The sequence below is a fragment of the Callorhinus ursinus genome, unplaced genomic scaffold (genome assembly GCF_003265705.2).
Source record: "Callorhinus ursinus isolate GAN/ISIS: 27379988/994484 unplaced genomic scaffold, GSC_fseal_2.0 scaffold82, whole genome shotgun sequence".
NCBI classification, from domain to species: domain Eukaryota; kingdom Metazoa; phylum Chordata; class Mammalia; order Carnivora; family Otariidae; genus Callorhinus; species Callorhinus ursinus.
The window spans coordinates 1,558,314-1,574,228 of record NW_027397144.1 but is presented as its reverse complement, the minus strand read 5'-3'; the positions used below and the strand labels follow the sequence as shown (position 1 = coordinate 1,574,228).

At 47.5% G+C, this 15,915-nt stretch overlaps 1 protein-coding gene across 1 annotated transcript; it reads right to left on the bottom strand.

Annotated features, from left to right (window-relative positions):
* Window positions 1–744: 744 nt before the first annotated feature.
* On the bottom strand, window positions 745–15,053 carry TSPAN16 (tetraspanin 16). The gene is given in 7 exon segments (XM_025863029.2): window positions 745–894; window positions 4,342–4,425; window positions 5,787–5,945; window positions 8,008–8,108; window positions 12,182–12,380; window positions 14,655–14,657; window positions 14,877–15,053. Coding segments are annotated over 7 exon segments (762 nt in total). The 5' UTR covers window positions 14,943–15,053.
* Between the last annotated feature and the right edge of the window lie 862 nt (window positions 15,054–15,915).

Sequence of the window (15,915 nt, the reverse complement as noted above, 5' to 3'; positions counted from 1 at the left end):
TTTTTTAAAAGATTTTATTTATTTATTCATGAGAGACGGGGGGGCGGGGGAGAGAGAGAGAGAGAGAGAGAGAGAGAAGCAGGCTCCCAAGGAGCAGGGAGCCCGATGCGGGACTCGATTCCAGGACCCTGGGATCATGACCTGAGCCGGAGGCAGTGGCTTAACCGCTCATCTGAGCCGCCCAGGCGCCCTGGTGTCTCTTTTATAAGGTACTAATCCCATTCGTGAGGGCTCAGCCTTCATGACCTAGTCACCTCCCAGAGGCCCCACCTCCCAAGACCATCACATTGGGAATTGGGTTCCAACATAGGAATTTGGGTGGGGAGGGGACACAAACATTTAGTCAGGTGTGATGACAGCCTTGGGGCTGATGCAGATGTATACATTTTTAGAGATCTCTGTGTACTGAAGTATGAGGGGAGAAATGACATTGTCTGGGATTCGTTTCTAAATACTTCATCAAGGGGGAAAAGGGATCATGAAACAAACATGTCAGACTCGAGGTGATTGTTGAATCTGGGTGATGGGTATATAGGAGTTTCTTTGGAAAATTCTTTTGGTTCTTTTTGTGGACATTTTAGATTTTTTTTTTCACAAAATAATTTACAAAACAACACAACTGCATGAGAAGGGAGGCCATGTCATCCCATTTAGGTACTTAGGGCTAAAACCATTGCTAGCTGCCATAAAAAAATAAAATGAAGGAAAAAGGATCAGGATAACGGTGCTTTGCAAAATCTTTTATTACCAATCTCTTCCAAAAGCAGTGAGGGCCACAGAGAAATAATGAGACAAAATCTCCAGCAGCCAGGTGGACCAGATGTCCTGTCCTCCCCCCCAGCTCCGTCTGCCTCCTTTGATGAATAGCAGCAAAGTGGTAAGAATTCCTGGCAGCTGAAATGGGAGAAGAAAGAAATACTGAACCAACTTAAGGGACCTCTGGAACCCAAAGCAAATTGGATACACTGACAAGGGGAGAGGAGTATCTTCTTCCGGAAAGGTGAAGGGCAAGGGTTTTACAGAGAGCGGAAGGCCCCGGATGGTCAGTCTGGGGCTGCTTTGAACCTGTTTCCACAATCAGTCTCAGTAGTGAGCAGAAGATGGAGGCCTTTTGTGATGCACCTGGGTCATTTTCCCTTTGTTTCCCGCAGATCTTATCTCCACCCTCTTTCTGCCCTACCCTGGGTCCTGCGAACTACACTTCCCAGAACGTCCTGCCCTTTCACTTCCGGTTACGGAACCGCAACCGCCCAATAGGAGACACCTACCTGCAGGAGATGGGAAGGCTGGAGGAAAAGTTGGAGTATTTCTTCCCCACTGCCTCCTCTCTTCGGCCCACCCTGAGCTCTTCAAGACTGCAGCTGTGGGCAGATGGCCCCTCTTCCTTGGCTCTTGCTTTCCCCACCCCTTCAGGCCCAGAAGTAAAAGCTCCCCGTGTTGCTAGCCCCTCAGCACCTCATCCCTCCGTTTTTCTTAACCCTGCCCACACCTCAGCAAGGAAGCCCCTGAAAACTTCTTAAAAGGACCACCTGGGGGCTGCATTCTGTTTCCTGCTGGGATCTTGACTATTATGACCTCCTTGGGGAAGAGGGTGTGGTATAGTTTGCAAATATATATTCGATATAAATTTGTACAATGAAAAAAATGATTTTTATTTTTTATTTATTATTTTTTAAAGATTTTATTTATTTATTCATAAAAGACAGAGAGGGAGAGGGAGAGGGAGAAGCAGGCTCCCCGCTGAGCAGGGAGCCTGATGCGGGACTCGATCCCAAGACCCTGAGATCATGACCTGAGCCGAAGGCAGACGCTTATCCATCTGAGCCACTCAGGCGCCCAAAATACCCATTTTTAAAATACAGGTCAGATGGGGCGCCTGGGTGGCTCAGTTGGTTAAGCGACTGCCTTCGGCTCAGGTCACGATCCTGGAGTCCCTGGATCGAGTCCCGCATCGGGCTCCCTGCTCAGCGGGGGAGTCTGCTTCTCCCTCTGACCCTCCCCCCTCTCATGTGCTCTCTCTCTCTCATTCTCTCTCTCAAATAAATAAATAAATAGAAAAAAAATACAGGTCAGATGGATGAGACTCGTTCATCTCTCAACTGGCAGTGATCTGCAGAAGAACACTACTGCATCTTGAAAATCAATCTGAGGGAAGTACCTGAGTGAAAAAAAAAAAAAAAAATTCTTGGGGGGGGCGGGAGGGAGGATGGAGGCTTTTTTTTTTTTTTTTTTTACAAAATAAGAGCTTTATTGAGAAAATTCATATATCATACACTTCACCTTTCTAAAGTGTACAGGTAAGTGGTGTAATCCCTTTATCTTTAGTGTTACTACTGAGAAGGTAGGATTTCTATATGCCATTTCGCTATTTGTTTTCCATTTGTGTTTTGCCCTTGTTCTATTTGCTCACCTCAACTTTCTTTTGTGTTAAATATTTTCTAGTGCAGCATTTTAATTCCCTTGTTTCTTTTGCTGTATTTTAAAGTTCTTTTCTTAGTGGCTGTCCTTGGGATTACAATTAACATCTTAACTGTTTACAACCTAGTTTGGATTAACACTAAATGAATTTCAGTAGCATACAAAAACTCTACTCCTATATATCTCTTTTCTTTCCACCCTCCTTTGTGCTACTATTGTCATGTGAATTATGTCTTTTTTTTTTTTTAAGCAGCTAACTGTTTTCTTTATACAAATATTAAAGGTCTAAGCCATGGGTCCCTCATTACTGTACTTCAAATAATTTTTGAATTATTTGAATTTTATGAGGGGTTGAGTTTCTATTAATCAATGCAGAAATTTTCAAAAGGTTAAACCGCCAGAGAAGACTTACACTACAGAGCGAGCATAACATCCTTTCTCGCTACTCTCACGAATTAAAAATGCACCATCAGGTTTCCCATAAAGCAAGTCCTCTGCTTGTACTCGATTGATATCCTCAACAAACCAGGTTTTCTCATCGTAATGGGGCAGGTTTCCATCTTCCTCATTGATAAAATAGGTCTCATCAGCATCCTCATTCCTGATTCCCAACCAGGCATTTAGGCGCTTCTGTCTCACTCCTTTGTGACTGAGCTATACAAGGTGCTGATCTCGGATCTTGCGCAGCTGGATCAGGTCAGGTTTGATACTGTTCATTTTTTTTTTTTTTATCTATTTCCTGGTTGTCCAAAGCTTGTTTCTTCAAATCCTGCTCTAGATGCATTTTGCTATCATGAATCTCACCCAGACATGATTTCAATTTGTCATAATTCATCATAATTCCGTGAAAATATTGACATATTAAGGCTAAAACAGGAACCAAGCAGAAACATTCTATAATGTGAGCATAGTCCTAATATCTTAAGTGTGGTAGACATCTGTTGTTTTTGCCTAGCCCATATCCATTCTCATTCTTTTGGTAATGGCACCTTGATGTTCCCTCGTCATGTGAATTACATCTTAATATCAGTCTGTAAACACAGTTTTATAGGTATTGCCTTATGCGGTTGTCTTTTAAATGAGGTAGGAAAAGAAAATTCAGTCCTGGGATCGAGCCCCACATTGGGCTCTGCACTCAGCGCAAAGTCTGCTTGGGGTTCTTCCTCTCCCCCCCTGCTCATGCTCTCTCTCTAACTCTCTCAAAAATTAAAAAAAAAAAAAACAAACAAACACGCACTTATCACTACCATACAATAAATTGTCGAATTGAAAAAAATCATATTTCTTGTCTTCCGCTGCTGATTAGAATGCCCACGAGGGCAGAGATTTTTGCCTGTGGAGTTCATTGTTGTATCCACAGTGCCTACAACAATGCCTGGTGCAGAGGTGCTCAGTAAGTTTTGTGGACTGAAAAAGTGAACATTAAAACTCTTCTAATGGCTTTCCATCATCCTCAGAATAAAGGTCAAACCCCTCTCTGCAGCCTACAAGGTCTTGTATGATCTACCCCATCAGTTCCCTGCCCTCAGCTCTCCCTACGCCTCTTCTCACTCACCCTGCTCCAGCCACACTGGCCTCCCTGCTGGTCTGGGAATAAGCCAAGCCTATTGCTACCTCATGGCCTTTGCACCAGCTATTTCCTCCGGATTCTCCCATACACACACATAGTTATCCCTCATCTCCTCGGGTCACTGGCTAAATGTCACCTCCTCAGGGAAGTCATCCCTGATTCCCTTCCCGATCCTGTCACCCTGCTTTACTCCCTTACCAGAAGGGATCTCTAACTGAAATGATCATCCATCCCCCACCCCCACTTGAATGTCAGCTCCACCATAGCAGGGATCCCCAGTGCCCAGAACAGTGCTTGGCACACAGTAGGTGCTCTGAAAGAGCTCAGTGTGTTCCAAAGGGCCTAGACCTTACCTGTATCACTGCTGCCCCAAGTGAGCCCCCACTCAAGTTGAAGCTCTGAGTCTTGGTTATTTTCAAGAGCTTGGGGAAACAGCCCTGAGGATACAAATATCAAACCAAAGGACCTCGTTAAGGGCTTCTGGACTCCAAGTTCCCATCGGCCCCACCCCTTGGGCCAATGACGAGAAGGGGACAAAGCCACAAGGACCTTGACTCCTCACTTGACTGCTTCCCCTATCCCAGCATCTTCCCGGGCCTCCTCATTCCCTCACCTCACCCAGAACATACCGTGTACTCCCCAGTATCTATCTGTAGTGACCTCCAAGTGTGGTGAATAGGAGTATGACCAGATGTCCCAAGTTATTTTGCTAGTTGTGTGACCCTGAGAAGTCGCACACCACTCTGTGCCTCAGTTTTCCCAGCTGTAAATGGGACCAACTGGATCTGCCACCCAAGTTTTTGTGAGGATTAAGAGAAAAAATCTACATGAAGTACATAACAGCAGCCTGACAGCCAGTATTCAGTAACTGTTAGTTATTTCTGGGTGCTCTTTACATGTGAACAGAAGGGCTAACTAACATGTATCCAGCACCTTCTCAGCCGTTTACATGTGTTTTCTCACACTTATTTATCACTGTAACCTCAAAAGGTGGGTACTATTCTTTTTTTCTGTTTTGTAGGTGAAGAAACAGGTTCAGAGAAATTAAGAGACCAGACACAATGTGTGGGTAGAATAGCGACCCACTTCCCCTTCTGCAGTCACGGAGATGCTCCCCTTTCTAGGCCCCTGGCAATTCTTGCTTCCAGAAGCTTGAGTTGCCTTGAGCTTGCTCCTGACAGGATTCAGTGCCCCCTTTACTCACTATGCAGTGATTAAGTGTCTACTGTGAGCTAAGCACTGGGAACCCAGCGATGTACAAAACAGACATAATTCCTGCCTTGGTGGGGCCAACATCTGAGTGGTGAACACAGGTAATCAATACAGCAATAACACTGTCAGGTGGTGAGTAAGTGCTGGGCAACTTTCTGTGCCTCAGTCTCCTCATCTATAAAATGGGAGAAAAGCACTCCCCACCTCATCATGGCGTGGGATGGGGATGGAATTCACAAAGTGAGTGCCCGGCCCCGTGGGGAGCTGGCACTCTCCTAGAATGATCATTGTTCATCATTACTGCTATATTGTAAGCCCTCTGTAAGGTAGGCAACGTAGCCCAGGGAATGGACTCAGGCCAAACCCAGCTCCACCAGAGCCACTTGAACTGACCTTGAACTGTCCCCTCCCTGAACCTCAGTTTCCCCATATGAGAATGAGAATGGGAACCCTAATCCCTCAAGGCTGTGTAGCCAAAATGAGCTGAACACCCAATGACAGTTGCTTTCTTTTGCCCTTGACCACTCTCGCTGGGGTTCTGGCAAATACACAGTTTTTCTAAAAGTCACCCACCCTTGGGGTGTACGTAGGTGACCCCCAACAAGGTCTCGAGTGACCCCTGGTGGATGATGTCTGTGGACACGTCACGCCCGTCGCAGGCTGTGGTCCCGATGGATTTACAGCAGCTCCCAGGGTAGCAGTAACCAGAAAAATCTGTGTAGTTCTTCCCCCAACAGCACTTTAGCTGCAGAGAGGAGAATAATCACTTGAAGACTCCCTTTCAGATGTCAAAATAATAATAATAACAAAAAGCCAATAGAAATCATGGTCACCATGGCTACTGTCCAGAGCAGTCATGCTATTCTGGGGCTTGTGCTGAATGCCTCCCTTACTCCAGCCCGTCGTGGCTCAGAACCCTCCGTGGCTCTCATCTTATTTGGGGTAAAAGCTGAATGCCTCACCGTGGCCCCCAAGGCCTGGCATGATCTGCCCAGTCACCCCTGGGCCCTCATCTGCCCCCACTCTCCCTCTTATTCACTCAGCTCCAGCCACACTTGTCCCCTCACTGTTCCTCAAACACACTGGGCAGGCTCCAGCCTCAAGGCCTTTCTACAGGCTGTTCCCTCTTTCTGGAATGCTGTTCCCTCAAATATCTGCACAGCTCCCTCACTCACTTCATTCAGGTGTCTATTCAAATGTCCCTCCTTGGGAAGGCCTGCCCTGACCCCTCCTTCCAAGTTAGCCACAGCCCCTGTATCAGTCAGGCTGGGTTCAGGGATGCTGCATAACAAAGGACCCCTCAAACTCAGCAGTTCATTTCTCACTCACACTACATGCCCCTCACAGCTTGGCAGGGGAACCCCATTTCTTGAAACCATTCAAGGACTCGGGCTGATGGAGCAGCCACCATCCGGGTGGTTCCACTATCTTGGTGGGAGGAAAGAGTGCTCTTGAGAGCCCTGTGCTGGCAATGAAATAATTTGGCCCAGAAATAACACGCATGACTTCTCACAGCTCATTAGGCAGAACTCGTCACATGACCCCCCCCCCCCAAAGGGGCTAGGACAGATCATCCCATTGTGTGGTGACAATAGGTGACAAATAGCACCTTCGAGTAAACAAACCCTTAATCTCTGTGCCCTTACCCTGCCTTGTTTCCCTTCATAGTATTCATCACATCTGACACTAATAATTACTTAGCAGTTTCTTGTCCATGTCCCCACTTAAGCGTCAGTAACACAGGGCAAGGATCTTGTTTTGTGCGCTGCTGTGTCCCCAGAGCCCTGAACAATGCCCAGCACGCAGTAGGTGCTCAATAAGGATTAACAGAAGGGCTGTATGAATGAATGAGAGATGTCCTCTACCACGTCAAGCCTCAGCAGCCAAAACTGGGAGGCAGGAAGCCCCCTACCCATCATGTGCCGCCTCCCAAGCCTGCACGTGACCCCATAGCAGTTCCTGTGCCCAAAACTCAGATGTGAAACACTCCTAGAAACAGGCAATGCTTTTTCCTTCCAAACCTGCCCTGGCCTCGGGGGCCCTTCTAAACTACCTGCCCCAAGAGCTTCTGGTGACTTCTGCAGGCTGGTCCTGCTCCTTAAACACCAAGACTCAAGAAGTAAATGCCACCGCCTCCCACCCCGGAGGGTTAGTTATTCAGAAAGAGAGAGAGAGAAAATAACAAATGTTGGCAAAGTTGTAGAGAAACTAATACCCTTGTGCATTGCTGATGAGAATGTGAAAGGGTTCAGCTGTGGTGGAAAACAGTATGGAAATTCCTCAAAAAAATTAAACACAGAATTAGCAGATGATCCAGCAATTTCATTTCCGTATATATACCTAAAAGAACTAAACAGAGACTTGAAGAGAGACGCATACGTCCATGTTCATGCAACATTATTCACAAGAGATAAAAGGTGGGAGTAACCGAAGCGTCCATCGGTAGGGGAATGAATAAATCAAACGTGGTGTACCGTACAATCGCGATGCACAGATGATTCCACCTTAAAAAGAAAGGAGATTCTGACCCATGCTTACAACCTGGAGGACATTATGCTCAGTGAGAAAAGCCAATCACAAGAGGACAAATATTGTAGGATTCTACTTCCACGAGATCCCTAGAGGAGTGACGTGCCCAGGGACAGGAAGTAGAATGGTGTGGTGGCAGGTGATGGATGGTGGCGATGGTTGCGTAACCACATGAACGTACTTACTACCCCTGAACTGGACTCTCAAAAATGGTTAAGATGGCAAGTTTATGTTCTGTGTCTTCCACCACAATAACACACCCAGGATGGGGAGCTCACCTTCTCCATGACCAAGTCCCATTCTGTGGAATAGTCATCCGGCTCATCGTAACCTCTGTAATTCTTCCTCGGGGTCACGAAGATGTGTTCTAAGGCCACTTCTTGAACCTCAAAGATGAAACTGGAAGTGATGGGCACACAAAACAGCAAAGTGCCCCATGTGGGGAGGTTTCCTGGGGACAGAGAGGGGAGGTGGGGCTCCCCTTCTGCTTTCTGTCTTTTTTTTAAGAGTCTTATTTATTTATTTGAGAGAGAGAATGAGTGGGGGAGGAGCAGAGGGAGAGGGACCACCAGACTCCCTGCTGAGCAGGGAGCCGAAGGCAGGGCTCAATCCCAGGATGCAGAGATCATGACCTGATCCAAAGGCAGACACTTAACCGACTGAGCCACCCAGGCGCACCCTCCTTTCTGTTTTCTTTTACTTCCTTGACAGTCCCCCCTCCGACCCCGCCAGCTACGAGTCTTCACTGGAGGGGGACAATTTCTGGCTGCCATCACCCCCGAGAGAGGGACAGGGGAAGAGCGTGGGTCTCGAGCTCAGTGCATCTGGTTGTACCCACCACAAACTTGAATCATCTGCTCTTTTGAATCACCCACATGCCTGCTACACCTCCGATTTGGCTGGAACTTGATTAAAGATTTGAATATCATCTTTAGCAACTGAATCAATCGCTGCACAAAAGGGGCAAATTTCATTTTCTATTTTTTAAATCAAGGTCTAAATAAAAAAGTTTTCTGGCTGAGGTGAAATAGTCACATGGTTCAAGATTCACAAAGCACAGAAGGGTAGACCATGAAAAGTCTCCCTCCCACCTTTTTCTCCCAGCCAACAAGTTCCTCCCACTCCACTACGGTGACGGTGACTGTTTCCTGTGTCCCAAAAGAGATACTCGATCTGTGTCAAAGCAAAGCATAGTTTCATTATTCTTCTCCCTCTATACTATTCTCATTGTTCTGCATATGGGCTGTTGTTAGCAAGAGTAACAGTCGCCCTTGGTGCCCCACGCACATCCCAGTGGCGTTTTGTCATTTCTGTGCACACTGGCCTGGCTTCCCACTGCCAGTAACCGAGGGCTCTCTGTGGCCTCTCAGCCCACATGTGCCCTGCGAGCAGCCCTCAAGCAATGCTGATGGGAGGTGGATCAATATCGCAGCTCCCTTGCCCCTCAAGTGGGAAAACAAGACACGCATTCGTTGCTGCTCCCAGATGCCCCCCCCCACCCCAGGACTGAGCCCAGCTGCCTGCAGGGTCGCCCTTTTCCCCTGTCCCCTCCTGGTGCCTCTTGGGATCCCCTCTCAAATAAACGGTGAGCATTATTATAAATGAACCACCCTCCTACTGATGCTTACAATCTTTTGCACACCTCCGTGTATACGTCCTTCTGCACCCAAGCAAGCAAATCCTTGGATGATTCCTAGGGATGGGAGAGCTGGGTCGAAGCATCCATGCTTTGTCATTTTGACGGATCTGGCTAAATAGCCGTCTGTTTCTGACACATTTCAAAACCCCAGCAGCTTTTGCAGCTTTGCCCATTACTTCTTAACACCTCACCACCAAAAACGCAAGGGAGATGGTGAATGAAATTAACTCGGCCAGTCTCTTGAGGCCTTCGAGGGGACGGCTGAGGTTTTTGGTTCTTCACCCCATTTCTGGAGACCCCATCTCCAGCCCCAGGGACCCATGGGCCAGGGGTATCACCAGGTGGGCGGCTCCCGGGGGGAGGGGTGGTGCCTCTCGCGATTTCGAGTTCTTTCTAATGCCGAGTGGGAGCAACAGCACAGTACTTAAAATGTGGAATAAGGCAAGGACCACGGCGGTGACTATGATTTCAGCAATGAGGATGATAACCGTGGACAGGAAACACTGGAAGACACAGAGGGGTCGGAAGGGGCTGAGAGCCTGCTCAGCCGTGTCCCTGCAGGGGTGGGGACTGTCCCTCCCCCCACCCCTGGGCCATGGAACCTCATCAGTTTGAAAGAACTCAGCCTTGGGTGGGGCGTGGGGCTTCTTTCTTTCCCGTGGCGTTTTCCTGCATGTCGTCCAGGATGTTGGCACTGAGGTATTCTTGGAGCCACTAGCTGGAGCCCGGCACTTTCTGAGCGCCTGGGAGACCTGGAGGGGACCTCTAGGTTAGTAAAGGCTCTGTGCATCGACAGCAGGAGCCTGTGGGGAAACAGGAGGAATGGTGGGAAGGACAGAACACAGAAAGAAGCAGGAGGTGGGAGGGGCCTGGGGTGAGAAGCGGGCCGAGAACTCTTGCAAATGGGGGAAGGAGGGAGGGGGCTGTAGGGAAGATGCAGGGTGACAGGTCGGTGGCTGCAGGGTTGGTGGTAGTGGTGGGGGGCTTATGTTTGCTGGCCTATGTTTCAGACAAAATTCACAAGCCCAGTGGAAAACGACGAGAAAGACAGCAAGCAGAGGGGATGTCTTGAAGTCACCCATCAAGGAGAAACTGCTGCTCAGTCTAGGCCTCAGTTTCCCCATAGATACAGTGTGGGCATGGGACCAGCTCAAGGGGTGTCTGTAAGTTCTGGAGAGCCTCTGGAAGCCAGATGGGGGCAAAGTAGGTCAGCTCCTGGCTCTCCTTTCATCTATTTGATTATGATTACTAAAATCTGTTTGCCAATTGAGGCTTTGAGTTGCCAGACCGGCCCATGGCTGGGCTTATCTAGTCCTGATATGGAAAGGCAGGAAAACGCAGTGGATACACACCCCGGGACCCCAGAACCCACAAGGACACATGGGAGCAGGGCTTAGCGGTTGTGGGACCCCAGACAAGTGGCTCATGTAACAGATTGTGAGGATTAATATTAATATTACTACCTCCCTGCCTCTGGGTGACTGAGGTGGCTGGAGGATAGATATCCAGGCGTCCGTATGTCCTACAGGTTCCATCTTCAGAATCTATCCCCAATCTGCCCCCTTCTCCCCCCTTCCACAGCCTCACCCGGCCCAGCCCCCACTGTCTCCCGCCTGGACCAGCACAGTCCCTCCACCCTGGTCTCTCAGTCAGGCCCTCGTCCCCCACACTCTGTTCCCCTAATGACCACCAGAGGGCGCTTGTGAGCACCTGAGTCAGGGCACATCCCTCCTCTGCTCAGAATCCTCTGTGGCTCCCAACACCGTAAAAAATGATTTTGCTTTTCTGAGTGAGGTCTCAGAGGCCTTGGAGGGACAGACGCGAAGGGCAAAGTTAATCTGATTTGCTGATGGGTTGGATGTAGGGTGTGAGGGCTCTTTGATTCCTCCAAGCTAAACTATGAATAAAATAGCATCCAGATTACATTGAAAATAAAATGGACTATTTCGGAACAGGACATGTCCAATAAATATTTGCTGAATGGAGTAATCAAGAAAGAAAATGAGATAATAGAGTTTCAGGGAGGAGGAGGGTGGGGGAGGGGTGCTTTTTAACAATGGAGATTGTTTATGCTCTGAAAGATGACCCTACTAAGGATCTCTCTGAAACCCCCAAATTGAAATAACCAGAGTTTTGCAACAACACAGTGAAGGAAGGAAAACAAAAAATGCTGGAGACAAATTTTACCTAAGGTGGGCTAGTCCACTCAGACAAGATTCTAAGGGAAATGGGAGTGGGGAAGATGGGAGCCGGCCTTTGGGGAGTTAACCAAGGCTATATGTGAGAATGAGCAAGACATGTAAAATCTACAACATGCTGTCTGCATGATCATGCTTAAAACTTTCCTACCTCATGTTCTTGAACATGTACTTGGCAAACATGAGGATAACAACTGTATTGTGTTAGTGGGAACATATCCATGGGCTGATGGAACAGAGCAGTGTGCCCAGGAAAGACCCAAGCATAATGGAAATTAGTGTAGGCAGAAGAGGACTGACCCCTACCTCACACCACACACAACTAATCAAACTCCCAAAAGCCAAAGAGCTAAAAGGGAGAAATTAAGAACTTAAAATTATGGGAAGAAAACCTAAGAGACTAGAATGTATGGCCTGGGGTAGGAGAGGAGTTCTAACCGAGATATATCATAAAGGAAAAGATGGATGCATCTGATGCCATCATATGAGACACCACAAACACTGAAAAATAGGGGATGCTGATGGCAGGGGTTTGTAATAGGTGCAAGGAAGGATTCACATGGTGGTGGGGTGGGAGTTTTGGGGGCTATGTGCAGATCCAACTCACAAACAAACCTCCAACTCACAAACCTCTGCTTTATTTGCTTGCTCCATACCACCCAGCAAAGCCAAGCAGCACCATGATGCAGCCCATTGCCAGGCACAGGTAGCCAGTGTGAAGGAGATATGCAGAGGCCAGCCCAAGGACCCTTGTCAGGACAGCCCCTCTGAACTTAACATAGATACCCAGGCCAGTGGGGATCACACCAGACATCTTTAGGACAAAAATCAGACAGGGAAAAACAGTCTGTTAGTTGTATACAAATAGAACTCTCGCTGGGGGTGGGGGTTGGGAGGGGAAGAGCAAAGGCAAATAAAAATCAGCAAAAACATTAAAAAATATTAATACCCGGAGTTAGTGAGGATGTGGAGAGACATTCTCACATATTGTTGCCAGGCAACAAGCTTTTTTGAGGGAGAGGGTGTGCAGAAGGACACTTTGCAGTTCATATTTAAAATCTTAAAGGTTTTACAGTAAAATCCTTTACCTAGAAATTACATTTGTAGTTATTCAGCCTAATATCTGATCTGCTAATAGACACACACATACATATCTCAGTATCAGAATGCTCAGGGATAAAACTACCTGAAGCAATCAATAATACACATTGGATAGGTAAATCATGGGACAGCCATGCAATGGGACTCTAGACAGTTATTTTAAATAATGCTCTAGGGCAAGGGTTGGCAATTTTTGTGTATGTGAAAAGCCCCAGATATTGTGAGTTTGCAGGCCATAAGACCTCTGCTGAAACAATTCAGCTCTGTCAGTGTAGCTCAAAAGCAGCCATGTGCAATTCATAAACAAATATATTTTATTTACAAATAAATAATATCTATCTATCTGTCTATTTACAAGGCTGTAGTTGGCTGATCCTTATTGTAGGAGGAGAATGTTTATTGATATGGTAGCCATGTTCTTTGGTATTTATACAACTGAGCTGAAAACTAATGTTTGCACAAAAACCTGCACATGGATGTTTCTAGAAGCTCATAGTCGCCAAAACTTGAAAGCAACCAAGATAGCCTTCAGCAGGTGAATGGATAAACTGTGGTACATTCAGTGGAAGATTAGCACTAAAAAAAAAGCCATTAAGCCATGAAAAGGTATGAAGGAAACTCGCAATCATATTACTGAGTGAAAGAAGCCAATCTGAAAAGGCTACACAGTGCATGATTCCAAGTATATGTCATCCCGGAAAAGGCAAAACTATGGAGACAGTAGAAGGACCAGTGGTTGCCAGGGGTTAGTGGGGAGGTAGGGAAGACAGGTGGAGCACAGAGATTTTTAGGGCGGTGAAACTACTCCGTATAATAATACTAAAATGGTGGATACATTGTCAAAAGCCATAGAATGTACAACACCAAGAGTGAACCCTAATGTAAACTATGCATTCTGGGTGATGATAATGTCCATGTAAGTTCATCCGTTGTAGCAAATATACTGCTCCGGTGGGAATGTTCTGATGAGGAAGGCTGTGTGTGTGTGGAGCAGGGGTATATGGGAAATCTCAGTACCTTCTGCTCAATTTTGCTGTGAACCTAAAACTGCTCTAAAAAATAAAGTCTATCCAAAAGGAGGGGAAATTAAATTTTTTAAAAGGGGGAAAGTGGATTGTAAAGCAATAGCTTTCCTGTGTTTGTTTTGCTGTTTTTAAAAAGTAAACAGGAAAATCTGGAAGGATATAAAAATGGGGATGGTATTTACTGAGCAATATTCCCATGATAGGCATAAGCTCTTTAAATGTTCTGTATCATTTAATTTCCATGAAAATGTTACAACACAGGTAACAAGATGAGGAGTGATATTTAATATCCTTCTTTTTCCTGGCAACCTTTTCTTAATGCCATTTGGCTATCAAAACAATTGCTTATTTTTTTATTTTTATTTTTTAAAAGATTTTATTTATTTATTTGATAGAGAGACAGTGAGGGAGAGGGCACAAGCAGGGGGAGTGGGAGAGGGAGAAGAAGGAGTTTCCCGCTGAGCAGGGAGTCCGATGCGGGGCTGGATCCCAGGACCCTGGGATCATGACCTGAGCCGAAGGCAGATGCTTAACCGTCGGAGCCACCCACGCGCCCCCAAATAAAATCTTTAAAAAAGAAAAAATAGAAGATTTATTTTATTTTGAGAGAGGGGCAGGGGCAGAGGGAGAGAAAGAGAATCCCAAGCTGACTCTGCACTGAGCCCAACGGGGGGCGGGGCTCGATCTCACCACCTGGAGATCAAGCCAAAGCCAAGAGTTGGCTGCTTAACCGACTGCGTCACCCAGGCACCCCAAAACGATTGCTTCTTAACGATGCAGTTTGGGGTCACTTTTATAGTAAGAAAAAAAGTATTTTGAAGAATTTAAAGGACCCAGAAAAATAACCACTCCCTTCTGTCCTTCCCAAACAACTTAGTGTTCTGCAGGATTTGACTTACAGTCAAGCTTCTCTGCCACCAACCCCGGCCCCAACCCCCTCTCCTCCCCAGCGCCCCCATCACAGCCTCTGTGCTTGATTTCACCGACTCTGAGTTGATAGAGCCTACACCTGTTCTCAATGTGTCCTGCTTCTCGTCAGTCTGCCCTACATCCTTCCTGCTTCCCTGGGGACCACCGATCTGGATGCCAGTGAATTTGGATCAACTTATTTCTGTCTTTGAGGGAGCCAGCTATGGAGGAAGGGCTGCAAAGCCCCAGGGCCTGGGTGGTGACATACTTCCAACCACGAAGCCACTGAAGAAAGATAACAGTCTCTTCAGGGAAGAATACGGAGTGTGCATTTCATCCATGTCGGCCAGACTGGGGTGCTCCGGCCGTTTTAGTCAGCATCTTCCTAGATAAACTTCAGGGCTACTGTTTCCCCAGATGGTATAGGTCTTAGGGTCGGGGGCACCAAGGCTGACTTGCCCCTCTCTCTCCTGGCTGTCTGATCATCTGCCAGGGAGGGGCCCCAGCAGCCACCCCTCCTCAGTCATAAGCCTCTATCACATCACAATCGGATGCCGGAGCAAGGCTCCCCGTGCCTGGGAAGCAGGTGCCCCGAGCTACCCCTGCTGGCTCCTCATCCTCCAGATAGGCTGCACCAGGGGTGGAGAGAAGGCATGACGTCCTGCCCTGGTACACCCCAGATACCACCTGGGCCCTCTGGGCATAGTGTTCAGCACTGACCGCTCTTGTGGTGAATGGCCCTGCTAGACTGGGAGCTCCGAGTGGGCACGGTCCCGGGCTGCCCTAGTCTTGGTTGCGTTCCCAAAGCCTGGTACACAGTAGGTGCTCAAGAAACGGGTGTGGAATGAATGAATGAAGAAGCTCCAGGAAGCAGGATCTAGCTACAAGCCATCAGGTCCCCCAAGCCTCTGCCTCCACATTAGCTCACTTGACTCAACCTCATCCTTCTCACAGGGCTCAGAGGTCTAGGTAACTGCCCCGGGTGACACAGGAAGCAAGGTCGAGGCTGGGCTTTGAAGCTCCAAGAGTGACGTGAAGGTGGGAACCTCTGACAGCCCTCCACCCTCCCCACTCCAGCCCCACTCCCCACTCCCGCCAAAACCTTTTCTTTCTCCCTCTGAGGCCTGCTCAGCCATAGCAGGTGAAGCAGTTTTCCTTGAGCCCATGTGCCACTGATCAGCAGGCCTTGATGAGACGAGCATAGCAGGCATTTCAGAGCAAAAATTGTGCACGTGGGCATAGAGACCCCCCCCCCACACACATCTGAATTAATTTAAGGAATGTTTGTCAAATTGCTTCTTGAAACATGTGGAA